Below are 20,660 nucleotides of genomic sequence, written 5' to 3'. Positions count from 1 at the left end.
GCTAACAGTAGAAGACAGAAGGGCTCCTTGGTGAACCACTGGTACATATTTATTTGGCCGCATTCTTACCTTTGCACTGCGTTTGCCACCTAGTAGATTAGAAGTGAGTAATAAAATTCTATTGCTCGTTTGTCTTAGGTTAGCTGCTTCTTTTGTTATGCTTCCTACTGCACTGGGAATGAATGAATGAATGAATGAATGGTCTGAATGTTTACCTAGAGAACAGGAAGTGTTGTTATTCTGGTAGACACTCAACTAAGACCACAGAAATGCAGCAAAAAGAATCCATATATTTTGTTTTAAATTTTTATTTGCTTACAAAAGAAAATAGGAACACATTCTCCAGAACTTTTCAGCATGTACTAAGTCATTCCTGTAGGCAAGGAGAGGGATGCCCTGGACCCATGGCTGGACAAATCAGAGCTGGTGGGAAGTTGTTACTTCATAGGAGTCAAAAACCACTGAGAAGCTAAGTCTATCTTTTAAATTAACAAATCCAGAAAGATTACATTCTGGAGCTTATTTTTGGATACCCGTGAAACCAGTCACTGAGTGACCTCGGAGTTGGACAGAGGTAGTGTCACTGGTAATGAATCCTCTTTCTTACCCACAGGGCTGGATTAGTGGTATAATCTGAGACCCTCTTTGATTCTCTCTCTTTCTGCTGGGTCCATTTCTCTCCAACATCGCCATACCCATCTTGTTTATTTTAGAACTGGAGATCATCTCCCACACGGGATCTTTAAAACATGCTAATTAATTAGCATTTGCTAATAACAACAGTAACTCTAACATTATCCAAGGAGGAGCTTCAGGCTGCAGACACGAGTTCCCCCACATACGAACCCCGCAATGACACATTCCTGGGTAAATCCTTAAGAGGTTTTGCTGTTGGTCTTCCAATGTCCTCCGAGGCTGTCAGATCCCAGAGCCCCACAGCTCCAAGGCTTCCTGCTCGTCTTGCACAGGGGTGAACTCAGGCTGATCTGGATGGGGGGCTAGAGAGGAAAAGTGGGGTGGGGACTTGAGAGAACCTAGAGGCCACGAATTGATATCCTCCTCTCCTGAGGGTCCTCAGACGCGCGGCTTTGGTCCAGCGACAGAGCCATCCTGCATGTGCAGAAAGCAGCAGCTGCCCGGCCCTCCACACCGATGCTACCTTTCCCGGGCCTCAGGGTTAGCAAAAGGAGCAAACGGCAACCACTAGAGAAACGGTTAGAACACTAGAATCGCAGCCAAGAGCTTAAATAGAATGTGTTTATTTACAAAAGAAACCCTGAACACACAGAAGAATTACAAAAAGAAAAATAAAATTTAAAAATCAGTCTCATGTTAGAAGTCCACCCTCAGGGACAGCGGGGAAGAAGGTGACAAGGAGAGGACAGGTGAGTGCAGAGACTGGGGAGAGGGTGCTCACGTATCTGTGTGGGGGAGCATGGAGGTGAGGGCACCGGGCCGCTGCGCAGTCACAGACCTCTCCCGTAGGGGACTGGGACACAGCCGGACACCTCTACCAGGCTGACCATGCGGTCAGCCTCACTATCGCTGACTGTACGGCTTGGTTGTGGCCCGGTGCCGTCACTCCATCACCTCCGGAGCAGGGAGAGCAAAAGGTCTGAAGCCGAAAGGCAGGGAAGCAGGTGAGGCCGGACAGAAGGCGCCCGCCGTTAGGGGCAGGGACTTAGTTGTGGCGGTCAACAGGACAGTTCTGTATCCACAGCCAAATGCCCATGCCGCGGCGACCCGCGTGGAGGCCGTCCCCGTCAGTGCTGGTAGTCGTTGTAAGGGATCAGATCTTAACAAGGGAGGGGGACGTGAGAGGAGAGGGGGAAAGGTGAACAGAGAAAAACACATCAGCAAGGCTTCTGTCGTTCTGGCAGTTAAGGGTAAATCTCTCAGGCCCCTGACTAAGGAGTTCACGGCCACACAGCGGTCTCTGAACCGCTCTCCCGAGGAATGAGGGTGGAAAGGTCCCTTCGGGGGGCAACAGAGGGCAGGTGATTGTAAGAAACACCAGCTTCCAGGGTCCCGGTCCAGCAGTTTGTGACCAGGCACAGGCATCATGGCCAATGCGGTTTCTTCTAAGCTTACCCTTGGTCACCTAACACGCCCTTGGGGCAAGATGCACCCTGAAGAATCTTGGGAACTTGCCTAACTGTGGGGGACCTACAATTAGGGGGACCTTAGGGAAGCCTAAGTTTTGAGGCTTCTTCCCTAAAGAGTAAATTTTCTAGAGTGTCTTGGCCACACCCCGGCAGAAACACAGAAAGGGGCCCCCAAAATGGGGGCAATATCCTCCAAGTGGCCAGAGCAGAGGTCAGGGGCCAAGCCGCGGGGATCACTCTTTGCAAACAAAGGCGGCTTAGCTGGGCCGCCACCCTGGGTTGCTCCTAAGGGTGACGGGAGCAGTCTCTGCTGTAACTGACCAGAGCAGATGCCGCGGATAATGTCAGGCAGTGAGCAGGGCCAGCTCCGCTCCCCTCAAGGGCTGCTCTGCTTTTCAGAGAGCGGCTCCACACCGTGGACGAAGAGCAAAAACCACGCAAGGCCCACACGAGGGTGGCACTTACCTCCCACGCCATAGGCAGAACACGACGATGGGTCGCAATATCCAGGCTGGCCGGAAGGCCCTTGCGGACCCGGCACCCCCAGGTGACCCGGGGGACCCCTTGGTCCAGGAGAGCCAGGGGGCCCCGGGCTGCCAGGCCGACTCTCCCCTGAAGGCCCTAGAAAGCAGGGCAAATGAAGAAGGTGAGTTTTGAGACCATCCTGCAGTGAACCAGTTCTTACAAGAAGCAACGTGACAATCACGTTAGGACAATCAGCCCCTCTCCCTACACTGAGTTCTCTTCTATCCTAGACTCCCAGGTGCAGGGTCACACCGTAACTACACAGTCTCCCTGAGGTCAGTGCTGGTAATCACCTCAGGAAACTCGGAGGCAAAGTATTTGTCCTCTGTAAACCTTGTTTCCTCTGATTGAGCTTTGGTGTTCCAGTACGGTTACTCGTGAGTTCAATGTGTGGGCATGCACACACCTGGATGCACACCCATGGTGCACACACTGGGATGCACATGCATGGTGCACACATCTGGATGCACACACATGATGCACACACTGGGATGCACATGCAGGGTGCACTCCCCTGAACACACTCGTCTCGGCCTCCTAATCTAGATGGAAGACTCACGCAAATCAGCATTGGCCTATGGCTCCTGCTAATTAAAATAAAGTGGAATAAATAAAATAAAATGGAAAACATTATTCTGGAGAAGAGAAATGCAAAGTGTGAACCTCGACACATTAACTTAAAGTTTCTTGAGGCTCTTACTCAACTGAGATCGTAGGTTTTGAATGGAGGTGGGTGGGCCAGTAAAGTAGTTTTAAATTTAAGGAGCCTACAGGCTGTGGTTTTGGTTTTGTATGCTTGGTATTTTTAGTCCTGGGTTCCCACAGTGTTTACAAAGGCACCAAACAACTAGAAATAACTTGAACTAGACCTGAACTGTCACTTCTATTTGAATAGGACAGTGGCTCTTAGACACACTGGGTTCCATTCGACCCACAGCCACCAACCACACATTCAATGTAGCACATAATTTAAGGTCAATTCTTCATATTCTGTCCAACAACAGAAGTATTTATCATCGCTATGGTCCTGTTGTTCGAGGAACACCTTTTATGATTGTATTGTAAAATCATTATTAGATTGAAAGGACAAACCTATAAAACAAAGTTTGATTCACTGGCCAGATCGCTTCTAGAATGGCCCAGGAGGCAAACTGCAGTGTAACGCAAGTCCAGTAACCCGGGGACCGTTCTAGAAGCAGATCTGGTACACTAAACTCCCGCAAAGCACTCAGTGAGGAGCTGCTGGGGCTGTTCTAACTCCCTGTCCTTTCTCTCTCACAGCTGGCCTGGGCTGTGTGACAGTTCCAGCCGCTGTCCCGCAATGCGGGGGGCGCACCAGGAATTTAGAAACGGAGACCTCGGGGCCTTCTTCCGTTTTTCTCTTGGAGGCTCCTTGGCCCCTGATGGTCACAGAGTCCAAAACGGAAGAGAGCTGCTGTGCCCACTGGTGACTTTGTGACTCTGAAAGACAGCCTCGCTGTGCCAGTCCTCCACATGTGTGGGGCCTGCTACTCCCGCACAGCAGGGGCGAGCTAACTCCAGAAGGAACACAGAACACGCTGTGGTCTTCAGGGGTCATCCCCAGCGGGGTGGTGCCTCAGCATCCCAGCAGAGCAAGTGAGAAATGCGGCCTCTCTGTTAGGTGCAAAGACATCACAGGGCTGTTTCCCCACCTGCGACAGCCGACAGCCGCTGAGCACCTGCAACAGCCACCTGTCTTAGGTCTGCGCATCTACCAGGAGGATAACAGCATGCGTACAGGAAATGTGGGGGTTTCCTTCTGACTCATTTTTTAAAATCTGGTGGTGTTTTCACTGCTTTGTTTTTGTTTCAATTTACTGTTTTGTTTTATTCGGGGTACTGCTTTGATTGGTGAAAGAGTTGCTGACCCAGACCAGACACTTTAACCAGGAGAAGCCTCAGCCAAATTAAGGAGCTCCTGCCTCCCCCGCCCCTTAGAGATTTACCTGTAACCCTATACCCCCATCCCTAAGAACCTGCCTCTGGCACCAAACGTGTACCAATGGCTACCTGTGCATCCCTAATGCCCCTTGGGGTGCACCCCAGACAGAGGCTACTTATGTGCCTCACTCCACGTGTTCGTGAGAGAGAGTGTGTTCCAGAGAGAGTTCACCGGCCCCGGGTGGAGATGCTGCGCCCCGGGGGCCGGGGGCTCTTGCCCCACATTCCCAAAGTAAAGGTTACTTATATTTTATACTTCTTATCTTTGCAGCCACCGCCGGCCACTCCTTCCCCACTCCACTCCTTCCAGTCCTCCTTCCTTCCTTCCTTCCTTCCTCCTTCTCCATCCCCCCTTTCTCAGACCTAACAATTGGTTTTATTCTGCTTCTTTTATTTGATTTCACTATGTCGGATGGCATGGACAACTATCGTGACGATCACAGGACAGATCATGGTAGCCACTGGAGAGCTCCTACTACCCTGCTTTGAAGTTCTGTGCCACTTTGACTGCTTTGTTGTGTTGGGTTTTATTCTCTTTAAAAGCCGAACACAGTAGACCTCCTCTCCTGAGGGTTTGGTCAGATGGGAAGATTTACCTGCTGGCCCAGGGGGGCCTCTGGGACCTTGAGTTCCAATGCCCGGGTTTCCTTTCTCGCCCTTGAGACCAGTCAGACCTGTTTCCAAAAAGGCAAGGAATTAAAAAACAGAAAAGAGAGAGTAAAAGAGGAGAGAGGAAAGGAGGGGGGGGGCAGGAGAACGAGGTAAGTTCTCTTTCAAAGGACCCTGGAAGGCGGCTCTGTCTCTCCCTGCTTCGAGTACCTCTGCTGAGGCAGTGGGATGGGGTTTAAGGCTGTGGGACCACAGGGCTTTGCGGTGAAATTCTCTTACGCATGGTCTGCACGGTTGTCAAGGAAGGCTGGTCCATGCAGACCAAGGACTCCTCTGTCCCCTTCCCCCTGCAGCCCAGAGCTGCCTGGCTCTGACTGCACCATGCCCCTGGACGCGTGCAGCTGGCACTCAAACGAGCACCGTGGGACTCACCAGTGGACCCATCTAACATTTTCTCTTTGGCCTGCCCTGCGATGGACCTGAACACGGCATGAATTATAATTAGGCAGCGAACTTCTGAAGCGCATGAATTTCCATTAAAAACTTGGAAGCGCCAGGAAAGCCTGTGTTTGATTTGGCTGAGTCAGCCCCATAAAAATCTCAACCTATTTGAGTTTCTTTTCCACTAAGGAAACTGTTTCTTCCAAACAATGTATGGTGCCATTAACAAGCTATGCATTTCAAAGGCAAAAGCAGAAGCATATAGTCCCAGACACCTCATCTTCCAAACAGTCCTGCGCAAGAGGGCCCCAGCCTCCCCCAAGTCGGGAGGGCGCCCGGCTGGACCCCAGCTCCCTGGCGCCCTCCCAGGAGGTCTCTGCCCTCTGCTTTTCAGGAGCAACCTTGCACAGAACGCAGGGTTGAGTCTTTGCCGCGTCTCACCCACTGAGAAATGATGCCCAGTGTATCACTTCTCAGCATAAAAGCCCCTGTCCCTGAGCTCAGCTCAGGGTCACCTGAGTGGTGACCACCCAGCGCTGCACCCCGGCACCATATTCACACCAGAAGCGCCCCGGGGAAGTGTCCTGGGTGCTCCTTTTGGATCACATGGGCCCCGGTTTAGTTCTGCTGCTAGGCGCTCCCCAGCTTGTCCATCAATGCTTGTGCCCTGAAGTTCAACTGGGAATTAAGCAAAAATGCCCCTTCCTGCCTTGGAATTGGCGTAACTGATTTTGAAAGAACTGCAACACGGTAGAATACAGGGATGACTAACTCAAGCTGCTCCTGATTAACGGCGGTGACTCAGGGCCGCCCCGGGCCTCGGAGAGCTGCAGGGTCATCGCGATCCTGTAGCAGCAGAAACTCGGGCTGAGGGACGTCCAGGAGAGCGCCCTTGGCACGGCTCCACGGTGTCCCGAGCCGTCCTCTGCCTCTTCGCAGGAAAGCAGAGAAGAGCACAAGCAGATACTCTGGCTGCCTTAACTTTGCAGCTTCTTACAGAAAAATAAGTGAAATGTGACACAATCCGTAACGTTCATCCAGGTAAGTGATGGAGAACTTCCAAGAAGAATCTACCCTCAAAAACATCCTAGAAAGGAAGAAAGGAAGCCTAAAGATGCCGTTAGAGATTCGGAGGGACTTTGGGATCGTACTGTCCTGGAAGTTATCATTAGTCCAAACTACAACCAGGCGGATATGCTGACATTTGCCCACGTGTCCCCATATGGGTGCCTGCGGTCCTCACACTGGAGATGCCTTCACATCCACAAAAGCTGAAATTGGCTGCTGTTTTGGGGGAGGGGATTGAAAAACACGTTACAAATTATAAGGACTGAGATGAGAAGCTCAGCTCAGACACCCCCAAGCTCTAAAAGTACTCCTGGGCGTGACATTTATGAGCTCCTTGGGTCCAGGTATTAAGTGATCCACACCCACCCTCGTGCACAGCAGAAAAACTCCTAAAAACCCAAACTGGGAAGCAGCCTCCATGTCCATCAACTGGCGAACAGATAAAGAAAACATAGTGTTTACACACCCTGGAGTACTACTCTGTCATAAAGGATAAACTTGAATCATTTGCAGGAAATGGAGGACCTTGAGAGCATAGTATTAAGTGAAATAAAGTGGACACACAGCATAAATATGGCACGCTTTTTCTTATACGAGAGCCCCACAGTATAAATAAAGAGCAAGGGAAAAGACAGATAAACGAAAACGGAGATAGACCTTTCTGAAGCGGGCAGGGGATCGGGAGTGGCGCTCGAGGAGCGCAGGAGAACGCACTGAGACATGCTCTGCATGCGGCCGACTCCCACCAGGACTATGATTTTTATGCACCACAGACATGGACTAATAGAAATCAAAATTGAAGAAAAAGGAAATAAATGTCTGTTAAACACGAGGGTAAATGAGTGATATACAAATCCGATCACGGACTTTGACAGAGCAGAGGTGTGTGCTGCAGGGTGACAGCCACGTCCCCCAAGTCCTCCGCTACTCTGGACCAAGTACGGGCACCGTTAGTGTGGAAGGACCCAGAGGGCAGGCGCAGCTGGAGCCCTGCAGGATCTCTGGGACATGGGGCGGCCGGTGGGCGCTCATCTTGCTGGCCCTGGCCGGGCACCTTGGCCTCGGCCTTTTGCCATCTGTTTTCTGCTTTCTTTGGCCTGCTGGCCTCTGAGTAGGGAGACTTGAGTCCTGCCTTGGGCTCCAGGCCACCCCAGCTCCCCCAGCTGGGGTCTGGGCTGCTCCACCCAGCCTGGCCAGCACAGACACTCGGCCCTGACCCCGGGCCTTCCGAGCAGCTCCTGGGATCCCTGCCCAGGCGCCAGGCGAGGCCCAGGAGTGCTGCTATCGCAACTCCAGAGACGCAGACTTCAGCTGTGCTGTGTGTGTCTGCTGCTGGGAAACACTGTCCACGAGCTGGGGAACTGCACAGAGAGCGCACTCCTCACCCAGTGTACGCTTGGGAGCCCACCAATGGGAAGTACTTAGTACTGAGCCCACCTGGTCAGAAGTACTTCGTACTGAGCCCACCTGGTGGGAAGTACTTAGTACCAAGCCACAGAAAGCAGAGAGACGGTGCTTAGCTCAGTAAGTCTTCCATGCCCTTCGCACGGTCTGCAGTCCATTCTGCAGGAGCAGCGCGGCCCGTGGAGAACATGGTTGTCTTAAGTGCAAATGAACCTTGCTAAAGGTACCTCTTCCAAGGGCCCTTCCCCATGTTGCAAACAGCCAGCTTATGCCTGGCTTTACAGTTCAGGGCTCAGCAAGGGAAAGGCACGTCTAGCTCTTGCAGCCAGAGGGAACTGCACACAGCGGCTCCATTAGAAGGGTGAAGGAGGACTCAGCCAAGTAAAAACAAAACCTATAAATGCACAATGGCAGGAAAGCACTGTCACGCTGGGTAAGCACACACAAAGGGAATAACGGGCATCAGGAGCCCGGCACCCAGCGGGGGCTGGCGGGGTCTAGACTGAGACACAACCCTTCCTCCAAGCAGGAGCCCAGGCTGCAGCCCCCGCTGGTCTGCAGGGGAGGAGGAGGCTGGGGGAGCAGATGGGCGCCCTTCAGTCTCTCTTGGGGCCTCCTATGGGCCGGTCCTGCTCTGCAGCAAAGGAGACGGGAGAGCAGGGTCGGGAAAGGCAGCCGGACCACGAGTTGGCGTCTGAAGCAGTACCCAGGACGGGAGGCGCCAAATCGGGAGGCCACGGGAGCCGTGATGGCTTTCCAAGCTGCCGGCCCTGAGAGACGTCACCAAGTGCAGGCAGGAGCCACCCGAGGAAGCGACAGAGGAGCACTGTGGCAGATCTCAGTGCGAGCCAGAAGCTGAGCTGGCAGCAGCTGGGCGGCCTGGGGAGTCCAGCTGGGGCAGCCTAGCAATCGATTGACTTATTCAGATCTTATTTCAAAATAGAAAATAAAACAGATTTGGGTAACCCCAGCACTCGGGAGCCTGAGGCAGGAGGAGCACTGCAAGTTCAAGACCAGCCTGGGCTACAAAGTGAACCCAAGGCCAGCCTGAACTGCATGGAGAGACCTTCTCTCCAAAAAAAAAAAAATTGTTTTTTTAGGATTTAGCTCAATGCAATGGTCCTTTGTTCAATTCCCAGTATTAAGAAAGAAAGCTTCTCTGCTTCTGTCTGTTTCTCTCTCCCCTGTTATCCTATCTTCCAATATAACCAAATCTCTACTCGAAGGCTTACCCAGATTTTTGGGCTCAGTTTACACAAGACGGTGGCCCACACTGCTAACCTGGCAGTGAGCCCACTCGCACGGGCCCAGGACGGAAGCACTGTAACCACTTGAGCTTTGGTTTCCATCCGAGAGATAGTGGAACGAGGAGTGGAATTCAAGAAGCGGCCAAGAGGCAATCAGCACCATAAATCACTTCTGACCCACGAGGTAACGGTCGTGTTTCAGGTATTACGAGGAATAAAAGGAAAAGATACAATAAATGTGGTCTTTGCGAAGAATATGGCCTTGTTAGGAAGACAGGATTAACAGAAGTGAAATTATTAAAGGCCAATGCCAGAACAAACTAAATGATAGGTGTCACACCTAATGACTGCAGCTTAGTCAGGTATTAATTTATCAAATATTTATGCACACCTACTCCCAAGACTTCCCTAAGGTTCTGCATCTCTTTAAACTACATAAATCACATTAGCTGCATGTCAAAAAGAAGGTTTTTATAAATACTAGTTATAGCATGTTATTGCAACAAGGTTATATTCTACTAACTACAAAGAGGAAAACATCACTTAATCCAATTGAAACTTGTGAGTAAACTTTGTTTATTCTTTTTGGTGTTTGTTTGGAGAATGCTTTCATCCTGAGTATAATAATCTCAGAAACAGGAACACAAAAGATGTTAAAATTCTACAGGAACATTTCTCCTGTGCTACTGTTTTCTGGGTGTTTAAATCTGCATCTAACCTTACCTTAAAACACACCTAAGGGATGAGACAGGCAGATGATACAGGGTGGGTTGTCCCTTCCCAAGTCCCCTCACGCTTTTGTGTCGTAGAAGTCACATGGCAGAGGGGTCACTGTAGTGGACAAACACGCCATCCTGCTGAAACTGCAAGGCAGATGGCCTGGGTCTGATTTAGAGGTGTGGGCTGAAATACACACTCACGAGTTCTTTGGTACACCTTCCCCCAAAACAAACAGCACAGACCTCCTGTACCTGCACGAGGGCTTTGCTTATCGACTCACTTCTGACAAACACAGCATGGTCGTAAAAGGCACGGGGAACCTCCTTTTCTCTCTCTCTCTCTCTCTCTCTCTCTCTCTCTCTCTCTCTCTCTGTGTGTGTGTGTGTGTGTGTGTGTGTGTGTGTGTGTGTGTGTGTGTCTGTCTCTGTCTCTGTCTCTCTCTCTCTCCCTCTCTCTCTCTCTCTGTCTCTCTCAGAGCACTGGCTCTAAGGAAAGCAGCCACTATGCTGTAGGAACATTTGCCTACTCCAGGAGAGTTCCAGGGTCAGGGGCAGTGCCCTCCCACCATAACCAATCAAGGCTGGAGATTCCTGCCCACAGCCCATAAGAAGCCATTTTTGGAAGCCATCTTGGACGCCATCTTGGAAGCCAGTCCCAACAGTGCAGCCCAGGATAACATCTCAACTCCAACACTGGCCAAAGTATCCAACTAATCACACCCCTGGCCCATACACACTGAGATCACATATGTTTGTTATCTCCGGCCACTACAGTGGTTGTCCAACAACTCCAAATGTGAACTTTCCATGCTTCAAACAGCAAAGTTCATTGCATTTAATGCTACTGCATTAAAACATCGGTCACGCCTTGTTTCTTGCTCTTTCCTAGCATAAAGTATCATAACTATTGCTCCAAAGAAAGACAGCAATACCAGCAGTGAAGCTAAGATTAAAACTGTGAGAATCATCATAGAGTTAAAGAATGAAATCACTGCAAAACTTGTTAAAGTCCTGGAAAATGGAAAAATGAATTTATAAGTGTAAGTTTTGAGCCTCAGAATTAATTATTTGGTTTTCTGTTATTTCTTATGGGAAAAATGTATTCATTTCTCGAACTTTTTGGTGTTCAAACATAAATTTGGAGTGAATCGAGCTTAATGCCCGAGATGTTGTTGTATGTTGCAAGATAATTTGTTATATGGTGATCTATCAGGAAGACGTGGAGTTTCTACAGCCTTGATCAATGTGCAGAGCTACTTTGTAATGGAGAAAAAAAATGTTCTGAAATATAAAGGATGATGCAAACAGAAAAAAGGCAAAAGCATCCACTGCCGATTTCAAACAATGACCAAACATCAGGAAAACACAGTTCATATTCTCTGACAAAACCTTCAGAGACAGGTCCTGCCCAAAGGGCATCTGAACTGCAACTCACCAGATGAGAAACAGAAAATTCTATGTTTTCCTCTCAGGAAATGAGAGGCAGGGGATCAGCCGGCAGGCAGAAGGCAAAATGTCTTCCAGCAGCTGCTCGGCAGCAGGCGGACAGATGCTCACGTGTCCTGTACCTGATCACCTGTGATCTACAGATCACCTGTGATCCACAATCCTGGCAGGGCGCTTGGTTAAGGGTGAAGACAAGTTACCCTGATTGTCTCTGGATTTCTTACAGGCACAGAGGGAGAAGCATCGCGAACACCTACTGTGAAGAAGCTTCCAAATGTCAGCCAGGGTTGAGACTCTGCTCTCACATGTTCAGGCTCTCTATCATCTCAGGCCTTTGCCTGCGCTGTGGCCCCCACGCCTGGGCTCCTCTGTCCCAACCAGCTGTCCAGGTTAGACTCCACTAAGCTCAGGTCTCAGCTAGAGAGAGCCCTTCAGCCTCTGCAGCTGGAGTCAGGGCCTCCTTATCCACTCTTGGATGCTCGCCTGCAGGCTTCACATCACCCATTAAACCCAAGACCAAACTTCTCACGAGTCCCTGCCTGACGCCTGTCTCCCCAGAGACGTAAGGTGCCATAGAATCAGAAAATCAAGCCCTGTCGACCAGCATGGTGCCATCGGAGCCCAGCGCCCTGGCTGGAGTCCAGCAGACACTTGGCAGTCGCTGAGTGGCTCAATGGCAAAGCTGAGGCAGGACGGTTCCCGGTGAAGGTAGCCAAGAGCCCACAGCTAGTTAGAGGCAGCGGCCCCAGAGAGCATTCCTCGCTCCCCCTCCTGCACTGCCAGCCAATGCAGCGGGGCAGGTCCTGTCAGGAGAGACTCAGAACCAACCACGCCATTGCAGCTTTCTCCCCTCGGCACCCCCAGAGTCAGACACTGACTAGAAGCGTGACTTCCACAGTTGCACCCACAGCGCTGGCTGCACGGTTTTCCTTTAGCAGTCCCTTGAGCTGGACTCCTAGGGAGATAGCCACATGCCAACCCGGGTAACTGCAAGAGGGGTTTTTTGCTTTTGGCGTTTCTCTGCTTTGTGTTTTGAGACAGAGTCTCACTCTGTAGTTCAGGCTGGCTTTGAACTCATGGCAATTCTCCTGCCTCAGCCTCCTGTGTGCTGGGATTATTGGCATGTTCCACCATGCCTGGCTTTGCAAAAAAAAAAATTGTTTTTAATCACATTTGTATTTACCTAATGCATCACTCAGCTTCCTTGGGCTATTCAGAGTCACAGACTCCACACCTAGCTAAGTACAGCAAATCCAGGGCACACGGAGACCACAGACAGTGCAATCACAGCCCACTTTGATGCTCTGGCCAGCGGTGGGTCTCATGCTTTGACGCGTGCAGCTGTCCGGCATCCTCTGAACCAGACTCCTCCAGCCTGACCGTCCTCTGGTGACTCCCACTGAATGATTAATTCATGATTAATTCATTGCATGGGGCACTAACCACGGACATGCTGGAATCATACAGATCTGGGTATGATCTAGATTCTTGTTCCGTGTGTGACCGTGCACAAATAACCAGCTAGATAAGCCTCCGTTTCCTCACCTAGAAATAGAGCTAATCATGTTTGTGAAACATTTTTATGTGCGTTACACAACATGCTTAGTGACTTGCACATAGTAGTTGCTTAATAAATACAAGCACCCTTGCCTGGCCAAGACCAGTGATGGCTTCCTTTCAGTGCTGACCCCATTTAATTTCTGTGGATCTCGCTGCCCTCCGACATCTCCCCATGTGTGCTTTCAGCAACGTCCCATACTTGTTCCTTACTCAAACCAGGTCCTCTCTTTTCTCCAGATGAGAAGCACGGCCCTAGGTCTGAGCATATCACTTGGCCGACGAGTTGGTGCCTGATAATGAAAGCCACAAATAACACCAATCGCTTAACAGGAGCAACTCAGGAAGGTTTACATACACAGCACAGTCCGCAAATAATCTGCTGACACGCTGGACGCTGTGGACCCGCTGTGCACCCCAGCTGTTTCGGATGGACATGGGCAGAGCAGAGCTCTTCTGCCCAAGGGTTTTGAAGAATCCTGGGAGCTGGACGGCTCCTGTGAAAACAGGGCTCAGGGAAGGCTTTTGATTCTTTTCAATTCAATAAACTTCATTTGTGAGCTCGGGGCTGACTTGCTAACTCCCGTGTCAGACACTAGCCTGGATAGCGAACATCTACCTAAGTGGAGCCAGCAGACGATGACTTTGGGTCATGAAAAAACGAGGGGCAGAGATCAGAATCAGAAATGGAGCTGGAATCCATCGCAATGCGATCAGTAGAAATCCAGGGGTCCGGAGCCCCTGCTGGTCCCGTAGCCATGCAGGGAACCGAGGCGGAACCTCAGAACCCTCTGCTCTTTTCCTGAACTTTCCAACGCCGAGGAGCCAGGTATAAACAGTCATTTACTAAGCCAGGCGTGGTGGCTCATGCCTGTAATCCCAGCACTCAGAGGCTGAGGTAGGAAGATCGTTGCTAGTTCGAGACCAGCCTGGGCTACAAAGTGAGAGCTCAAGGCCAGCCTGAACTGCATAGCGAGACCCCGTTTCAAAAAGACAAAAAAAAAAAAAAAAAAAAAAAAAAAAAAAAAAAAGAGTCATTTACTGAACGGCAACGCAAGGTTTGACAGGGAAAAGTGAGCACGTGGTGACCCATAGAGGACAGCGTTTCTTATGTGACGACAGGGAAAAGTGGGTGAGCTGGGAAGGCCAGTGCCACGCGTCCTGCCAACACAGACCCTGATTGCGGTTACTTCGCATCGTGGGAGATCAGATCACCCAGCTGGGGCTGGAGCTGGAGGTGGGGACCTCAGACAGCTCGAGGGACAGGGTCCCTCCAAGTTCCTGCCTTCCAAGGGGTCACCCAGATCCCCATCTTGGGGAAGGCAGCTGAAAGACTGCTCCACACACACGCCCACAGCCTTGTTTAAACCAGAGACAAAGCGCAAATTAGGGAAGGGGTGGCCCAGGAAGCGGAGCGGAGCTGTCTGCACTGCATCGTTGGGACCACGAATTCACAGTGGCTAATTCTGCACCCTCCCTAAGGGATAAACGGAGCTTGGGGTAGGGGGTCGCCCTTCTGAGGCTTCCCATTAGCTCTTGGGGTGGCCATCCTCTCCCACCATCTGAGACTAACCTGAGTCTACTGAGAAGAAACAGAATATTCTAGCATAAGATCATCTCCGCCCTCTTGAGTCATCCCAGGATTATCCACTATGCCATGGTGGGTTTGAACTTGCGATTCTCCTGCCTCAGCCCCCCAGAGTCCTGAGAACATCCACTCTTTACAAATGCTCTTGACCCTTTCTGTGGTATAAACAGAGCTAACGCAAGACACTGCACCAGAGTAGTGTTTTTCAGGCTGAGGTCACGAAACCAAAGGTTTCCCCCCAAGCTTTTAACTGATGAAGGAAACAGGAACCTCCAGTCGGATGCTGGCCTCAGGCTGCAACCCAGCAGCCCCAACTGAAGCCCTTATTGGGATACAGAGATCCGCTGGGATCGCTCTCCCCAGGTCCAGAGAGCTCTGCTCGCTTCCTGTCTCTCAGCCCCCACCTTTGTATTTGTGAAAGGCAGGACTTGGCCTACTGTGCCCTTCAGGGACACACGGGGATCCCTCAGGGAAGAAAATGACATCACTCAGCTTCCACGCCCACAGCTGTCCGGGTCATCAGTGTGGATGCCCGGCCGAAGGCCACAATCTCTCAAGTCATCTCGAGGGGCAGGAAAGGGTGTGGGAAGATCAGGGTGAGGACTTCAGGGAGATCACAGATGACTGTGACTGGCAGGGAGGGACCCCGGCTCTGTTCTCTGTCACAATCGCGCCACCCCCAGTGCCCCCGGACAGAGGGGGCCCCTTCCAGGCCACCAGACATCTGCACGCTGCCGAGGAGGAGCCATGCCTTCTCTAGGTCTCCTGATTGTGTGCTCTGACTCATGGAAAATCTTTGGAAGGAAAAGTCACAGCTGGTGACAATCAAAGCCCGGAGCCACCTGTGAGGGCCGAGGGGGAGGGAGCTAGGCAGCTCCCCAGGCCCTGCTCCTGACCCCGCTGCTGCTAGGGTGGGGGGTGCCGAAGGGGAGGGAGACGGGGCGTCGGGCACCCTGGTGGGGGTGTCTGGGACCCAGGTGACAGTAAGAGCTCTGTGCACAGATGGGGACAAGCTGAGAATTCGATGGAGAAGAACTCTCTGTGACACAAGGGAAGGAAAGTCCATTTCCAGACAGACACACCGCGTAGAGAAGCACGGAGGTGCAGGATGCAATGCCCAGAGGCAAAGCCAAGGATGGGGACAAAGCAAGGCCCTGGGAATCTGCATTTTACATCCTCATTTTACAGCAGGGATGGGTCTTGTCCAGCTCACAAAAGTGTGTGCTCACAAGGCAGTCAGGTGACTGCCAGACATGGTGGCTCACGTCTGTAATCCCAGCACTCGGGAGGCTGAGGCAGGAGGATCCTTACACGTTCAAGATCAATCTGGGCTGCAAAGTGAGCTCAAGGCCAGCCTGAACTGCACAGCCAGATCCTGCCTCAAAAAGAAAAAATAAAATGCAAAGCAGACAGGCGGCAGCTGGCTTCGCTCCTGACACTGTGTTTTGGGGGTGCTTCCATCACCCCTCAACACTCATGTCTTTTCCCTGTGGCTTCCTTCATGGTGACTGTGCCATCTACATTTCTCTCTTGTCTTTTCTGTGCTTCTGGAATGAGATTCTCTCCCTCCTCTTCCCTTTTTCTGTTTCTTCTCTTTAATAAGATGTCTCGAAACTACTTGAAACTTGGTGAAAACCAATCAAAGGGGCCTTGCCTTGAGCTACACAATCCTTTAGTGACACACAAGACCCTGCCTGGCCCACTAAACTTACACACTCGGTGTCCCTTGTGACGGGGACCAGCCACACACTGCGTGCAAAGCTGACGTGTGCAGCTAAGCAGTCACGGTAGGGACGGGTGTGGCTCATGGTGACACACGGGAGGGACTCACGGTGCTCTCAGGGCTGTCAGGACCCTCGCCCACATGAGCACTGCATGGAACAGGGCCAGCTCCACACCTAGAGCGAGCTGGGTGTCACATGCAGGTGGCATCGCATGCTGTCACATGCAGGTGGCATTGCAACTCCCCAGGGAAGGCATCACTTTCTAAGTCCTCACACGGCTGTGGCACCTTTTAAACTCAGTGCTGAGTGGGTAGGGCCCTCACTTCCTCTGTCACCCGAGCAGACCCGGCTCTTGATAAACGCTTCGTACCTAGCTCGGTTTTCCCTGGGATCTGGGGAGTAATCAGCAGGAAACCAGGAACTGGGTGCAGAGAACCATCCGGGGAGCCATTCCCGCTGTCAGTACTGCAGACGCAGAGCCCCCTGCCTGGTCCACTTCTCACCCACCAGAGCAGTGGCCCGACTTACCTCGGTCTCCCGGGGTCCCTGGCAATCCTGCATTTCCGGGGAAGCCTGGGGCACCGGGGGGTCCTTGTTCTCCAGGGGTTCCAGGTGAGCCAGGCCTTCCGGGCTCCCCCGGGGGCCCCTGGATGGTCCGGATGGATGAGTGGTGGCTGGGAATCTGGTTGAGGATGGCCGTGTACCTGGCCATGTGACCTGCGGCAGGAAGCAGAGGGGCAGTGTTGGGTGGATGACACGGGAGGCTGGGCGTCATTTCTTAGGGCTCCGGGCCACTCTAGCACATGCCCAGCAGGCGCAGAGCGCGCCCCTCTGAAAATGCTGATCTCCAACCCGGAGTGCTTGCATTTCACTGCCGATGAGATGACCCCTGGAATCCACTCAAGGCCCCTCACGGGCTTGGAATTCCATGGCTCGAGTCCCGCCACGATCACCATCGAGGAGCAAAGCTGTAAATTATATCCCCACCCTGACATGTGTCTGACCCCTCAGCCCTGGCCCAGGGCCCCTTCCCGCTGATTCCTCTCATTGCCAGCTGGCTGGGCCGCTCCTCCCTCTGCCTGGCCTCCTGCCCCTACCAGACCTCTGCTTTCCGACCCGACAGGCCCTGGGGTCCCAGCTGCACAAACTCCTAGCAGCCCTACTAGATAGAAAAATCTGGAACTCCTTTCCACAGCCCCTTAATCCCGTTACTCCAGCGAGGATGTATTCAATCATCAGGAGGATGGATTTAGAAAGCCCTTGGGACCGGAGGGTCTCCCTTCTCCAGCTCAGAGATGAGATTCTTATGTACGTGAACTTTCTAGGCGACTATTACCTATACCTTTCCGACATATTTCAGTGTGAGTAAAAGAGAGTAACCATGCTTTGAGGAGCTTCTCAAAACTACACACAAAGCCTTTTCCCCCAAGCCTTGGCCTGTGACAGCAGCTAGGGACCCTCTCCTGTGACAGGAGCTATCACGGGCAGGTAAGGTGTTTCTTCAGAGCTCCTCTGCTTCGCCCTCTGAGGGGGGCTGTCCTCTGTCACATGGGCAGCTGTCATCACTCGGACCTGGCACCATTTCCTCCAATCAAGGGAGCACTGGACACCAGGTGACCAGGCTTGTGAAGAGTGGTATCAAGTGTGATCTGGTACAAAACCCAAGTATTACACCTACTGTCACACCAACCCTGTCACTCTGGGTGTGTGTGTGTAAAACCTAAGGACTACAGACAAGGCTCTGAGGCTACCCAAAGACACCAGACACAAAGGGACAGGTGATGTAAAGGGACTGTTTAGGTTTGCAGGTCACTGGAAATCCATGCCCTGGAGCTCCTGCCCAAGGGAGGTTCTGAGGGTGCCATCTCAGGCTTTCGAGAGCCAAGTGCACTTGAGCAAAATTTCCATCCTCCTGCAGAGAAAGCAAGGAAGCAGTGAGACGACAGACAGGCCAAGCTGTGTGCACAGGGCCGCCTGGCTTTTCACGAAGGGCACAGGGCTTCGGCTTCTGCAAGGCTCCTCAGGTGGAGCAGGGGTCGCATTTGTAAGGTGCCTCAGGATGAAGCCGGGGTGGGGGTTGTCTTGGTGACGGGAAGGCCCACTCTCACCTGGACAGGACCTTGGTACCCGCCGGGCACTTACTTTGGATGAGCTGCTCACACACTTGGCGCGCCACTGCCCTCACCATGGCTTGGGACTGCAGGTCACCCTGCAGGGGAGACAGAGCACTGTGTCAAGCACAACCACACCCACAGGCCTGCCAGGACTTCCAGGGTGCGGCCACCTCGGCCCAACGCCCCATCATGCTCTGGACTTCCGGGGACACAGGGACAGAGAGCTTGGTGCACAGAGGTGCCTGGGCTCATCACCCCGAGAACCCAGTGAGGTTCAAAAGCTCAAGGAAACACTTCTGGCCTCAGATTCTAAAAACATTTAAGTTTTGAAGTAAATCCGCGTACATTTAATGACTTACAATTCTTTAGAGCTTCTACAGTACCTCACCTTCTCAAGCAGGGGCTCCTCTAACACAAATCACAGCTCAGAGGAAACCTGCTAAGCCCCTTTGGTAGCTAATCAGCCTGAGACCCATCACCCAGCTTTTCAGAGCAGGTGAGGCAGAAGCCAGCACTGGAAGGGGAGCTCGGGCCCCTGAAATGAACTGATCCAAGGTTGGGGCCAGTTCTCCGACTCCACATCTGCCTTGTCTTCCGGGGCCAAACCTGGAGCATCTGGAAGAGCAGGAGTCCCCTGCTGCTCCTCAGGATGGGATTTCTATAAAGCTGCTTCACAGCCACCACCCCCACCCGGAAGCCTTTCCTGGTTTTCTTGTTAAATCCACTTTGTGCTGGAGATGACTTTGATTCTCCCCCTTTCCTCCCTGAGCCGGGGGCCATGGAGCTGGGTAATGTCAATTGGTGGCAGATCCTCAATTGGAAACGGGCTTTTGGGACCGCCCCCCACAGGGGCTTCTCCGTGGGAGGTGGGGGGGACACACAGTGGGAAGCGACATCTCTTGGTAGCTGGTGGTGGCCGAAGGCAGCTGGACACTTACTCGTTCACCTCGCTCGCCCTTCGCTCCAGGGACACCCTGTAAGGATGCAAAGCATTGTCCGTTACTGAAGACGCTGCACCCCGCTAGACTCATGATGGTCCCCTCTCCTCCAGGGAGGGCAAAGTAGTCACACAACATCAGGAATAAACGTACAGCAGTCTCGCTAGCATAAATAGCTCGGGAGGTATCTGACCCCTTCCTCGGGTCCATGCAGAAGTGTGGGAATCTTTTTTTTTTCTTTTTTTGGTACCAGGAATCCAACTCACGCCTTGCACTTGTGTGGGACTTTTAAACTATGAAATTGGAATCGTGCAGGGTTACGTTCAGTAACGCACAGTTTTGGTGATTAGGGTTCGGTCCTGCCTCTCTTTCTACACCGAATGCCACAGCATGGGTTGAACACTCCTTAAGTTTCATAGCTAATTTTATGACTCTTCTGAATAACTAAACTGTTCCAATTTTAAAGAGACTATTAGAGGAGACAAAAAGACTCCTCTTGTTGAAACCCCACCGTCTCACTTTTCTTTCCACAGGGCGTGATGGACTCTGATTCTCCAGAATTCCCCAAAATGCAGGACTCGTAAGTGCGTGAATCCTCGGCACAATGTGGTCTAGTTATCCTGGACTCACAAGAAACTACTGTGATTGTGAAAATCTTACTGAGTGACACAATGGGGATTTGGATGTTTCCGCAATAAAATTACACATACAGTACAGAATAGTGTCTTCAGAAAAATGCCATGTTTTAGTTCTAACTCACGGCCAAGGTCCTAGATGCCTCCAAAGCAACGTGACCGGGATTCATAGATGGAGTGAGGCACACTGGCTGCCGTCCCCGCTGTCAGCAGTCTCACCAGGTTCTGAGCCCAACTGGGCATCGTCTCCAAACCCTCGGTGAGGTCAGCCAGTCCTCAAGGGCAAACACTGAGCTCAATCCACAGAGTCCAGGAAAGCAAATGCCCTGGCTGCGCGTGTGCACTTTGGAGGAGGAGACGCTCTGTCACTGCCGATCCCAAGCCACAAATGCACAGCCATGGAAATGGGAGTTGGAGAGAGAGGGGAGCACACAGCGGGTGCCCCTTGCAGAGGGCCGCGGAGCCCGCCAAGGAGTCTGTCTCCTCTCATCCCCATGCCCCACGAATGCCTTCCCCAAGAACATGAATGCGCGCACGCAAATGCGCGCACACGCACAGGTCTTTCCATACCACACCAG

The 20,660-nt window shown here is 52.0% G+C and overlaps 1 protein-coding gene across 4 annotated transcripts in view; it reads right to left on the bottom strand.

The window, feature by feature from the left end:
• Window positions 1-292: 292 nt before the first annotated feature.
• Col14a1 (collagen type XIV alpha 1 chain) overlaps window positions 293-20,660 on the bottom strand; it is a 174,272-nt gene continuing 153,904 nt past the window's right edge. For 3 of the 4 annotated variants that reach the window (XM_063257679.1, XM_005008223.3, XM_063257680.1), the window contains exons 43-48: window positions 19,448-19,483; window positions 18,538-18,604; window positions 16,924-17,112; window positions 5,189-5,266; window positions 2,571-2,726; window positions 293-998 (exon numbers count right to left, since the gene is read on the bottom strand). In XM_063257679.1, coding sequence (XP_063113749.1) covers window positions 919-998; window positions 2,571-2,726; window positions 5,189-5,266; window positions 16,924-17,112; window positions 18,538-18,604; window positions 19,448-19,483 — 606 coding nt within the window. In that variant the 3' untranslated portion in view covers window positions 293-918. Of the gene's footprint in view, window positions 999-1,243; window positions 1,796-2,570; window positions 2,727-5,188; window positions 5,267-16,923; window positions 17,113-18,537; window positions 18,605-19,447; window positions 19,484-20,660 lie in introns of those variants that run through there. The other variant, XM_063257681.1, reaches the window with a different exon arrangement.

This window comes from Cavia porcellus, unplaced genomic scaffold (assembly GCF_034190915.1).
Source record: "Cavia porcellus strain 051 isolate PalLab524CR breed Dunkin Hartley unplaced genomic scaffold, mCavPor4.1 scaffold_10, whole genome shotgun sequence".
NCBI classification, from domain to species: domain Eukaryota; kingdom Metazoa; phylum Chordata; class Mammalia; order Rodentia; family Caviidae; genus Cavia; species Cavia porcellus.
This window is presented reverse-complemented; position numbering and strand designations above follow the sequence as displayed.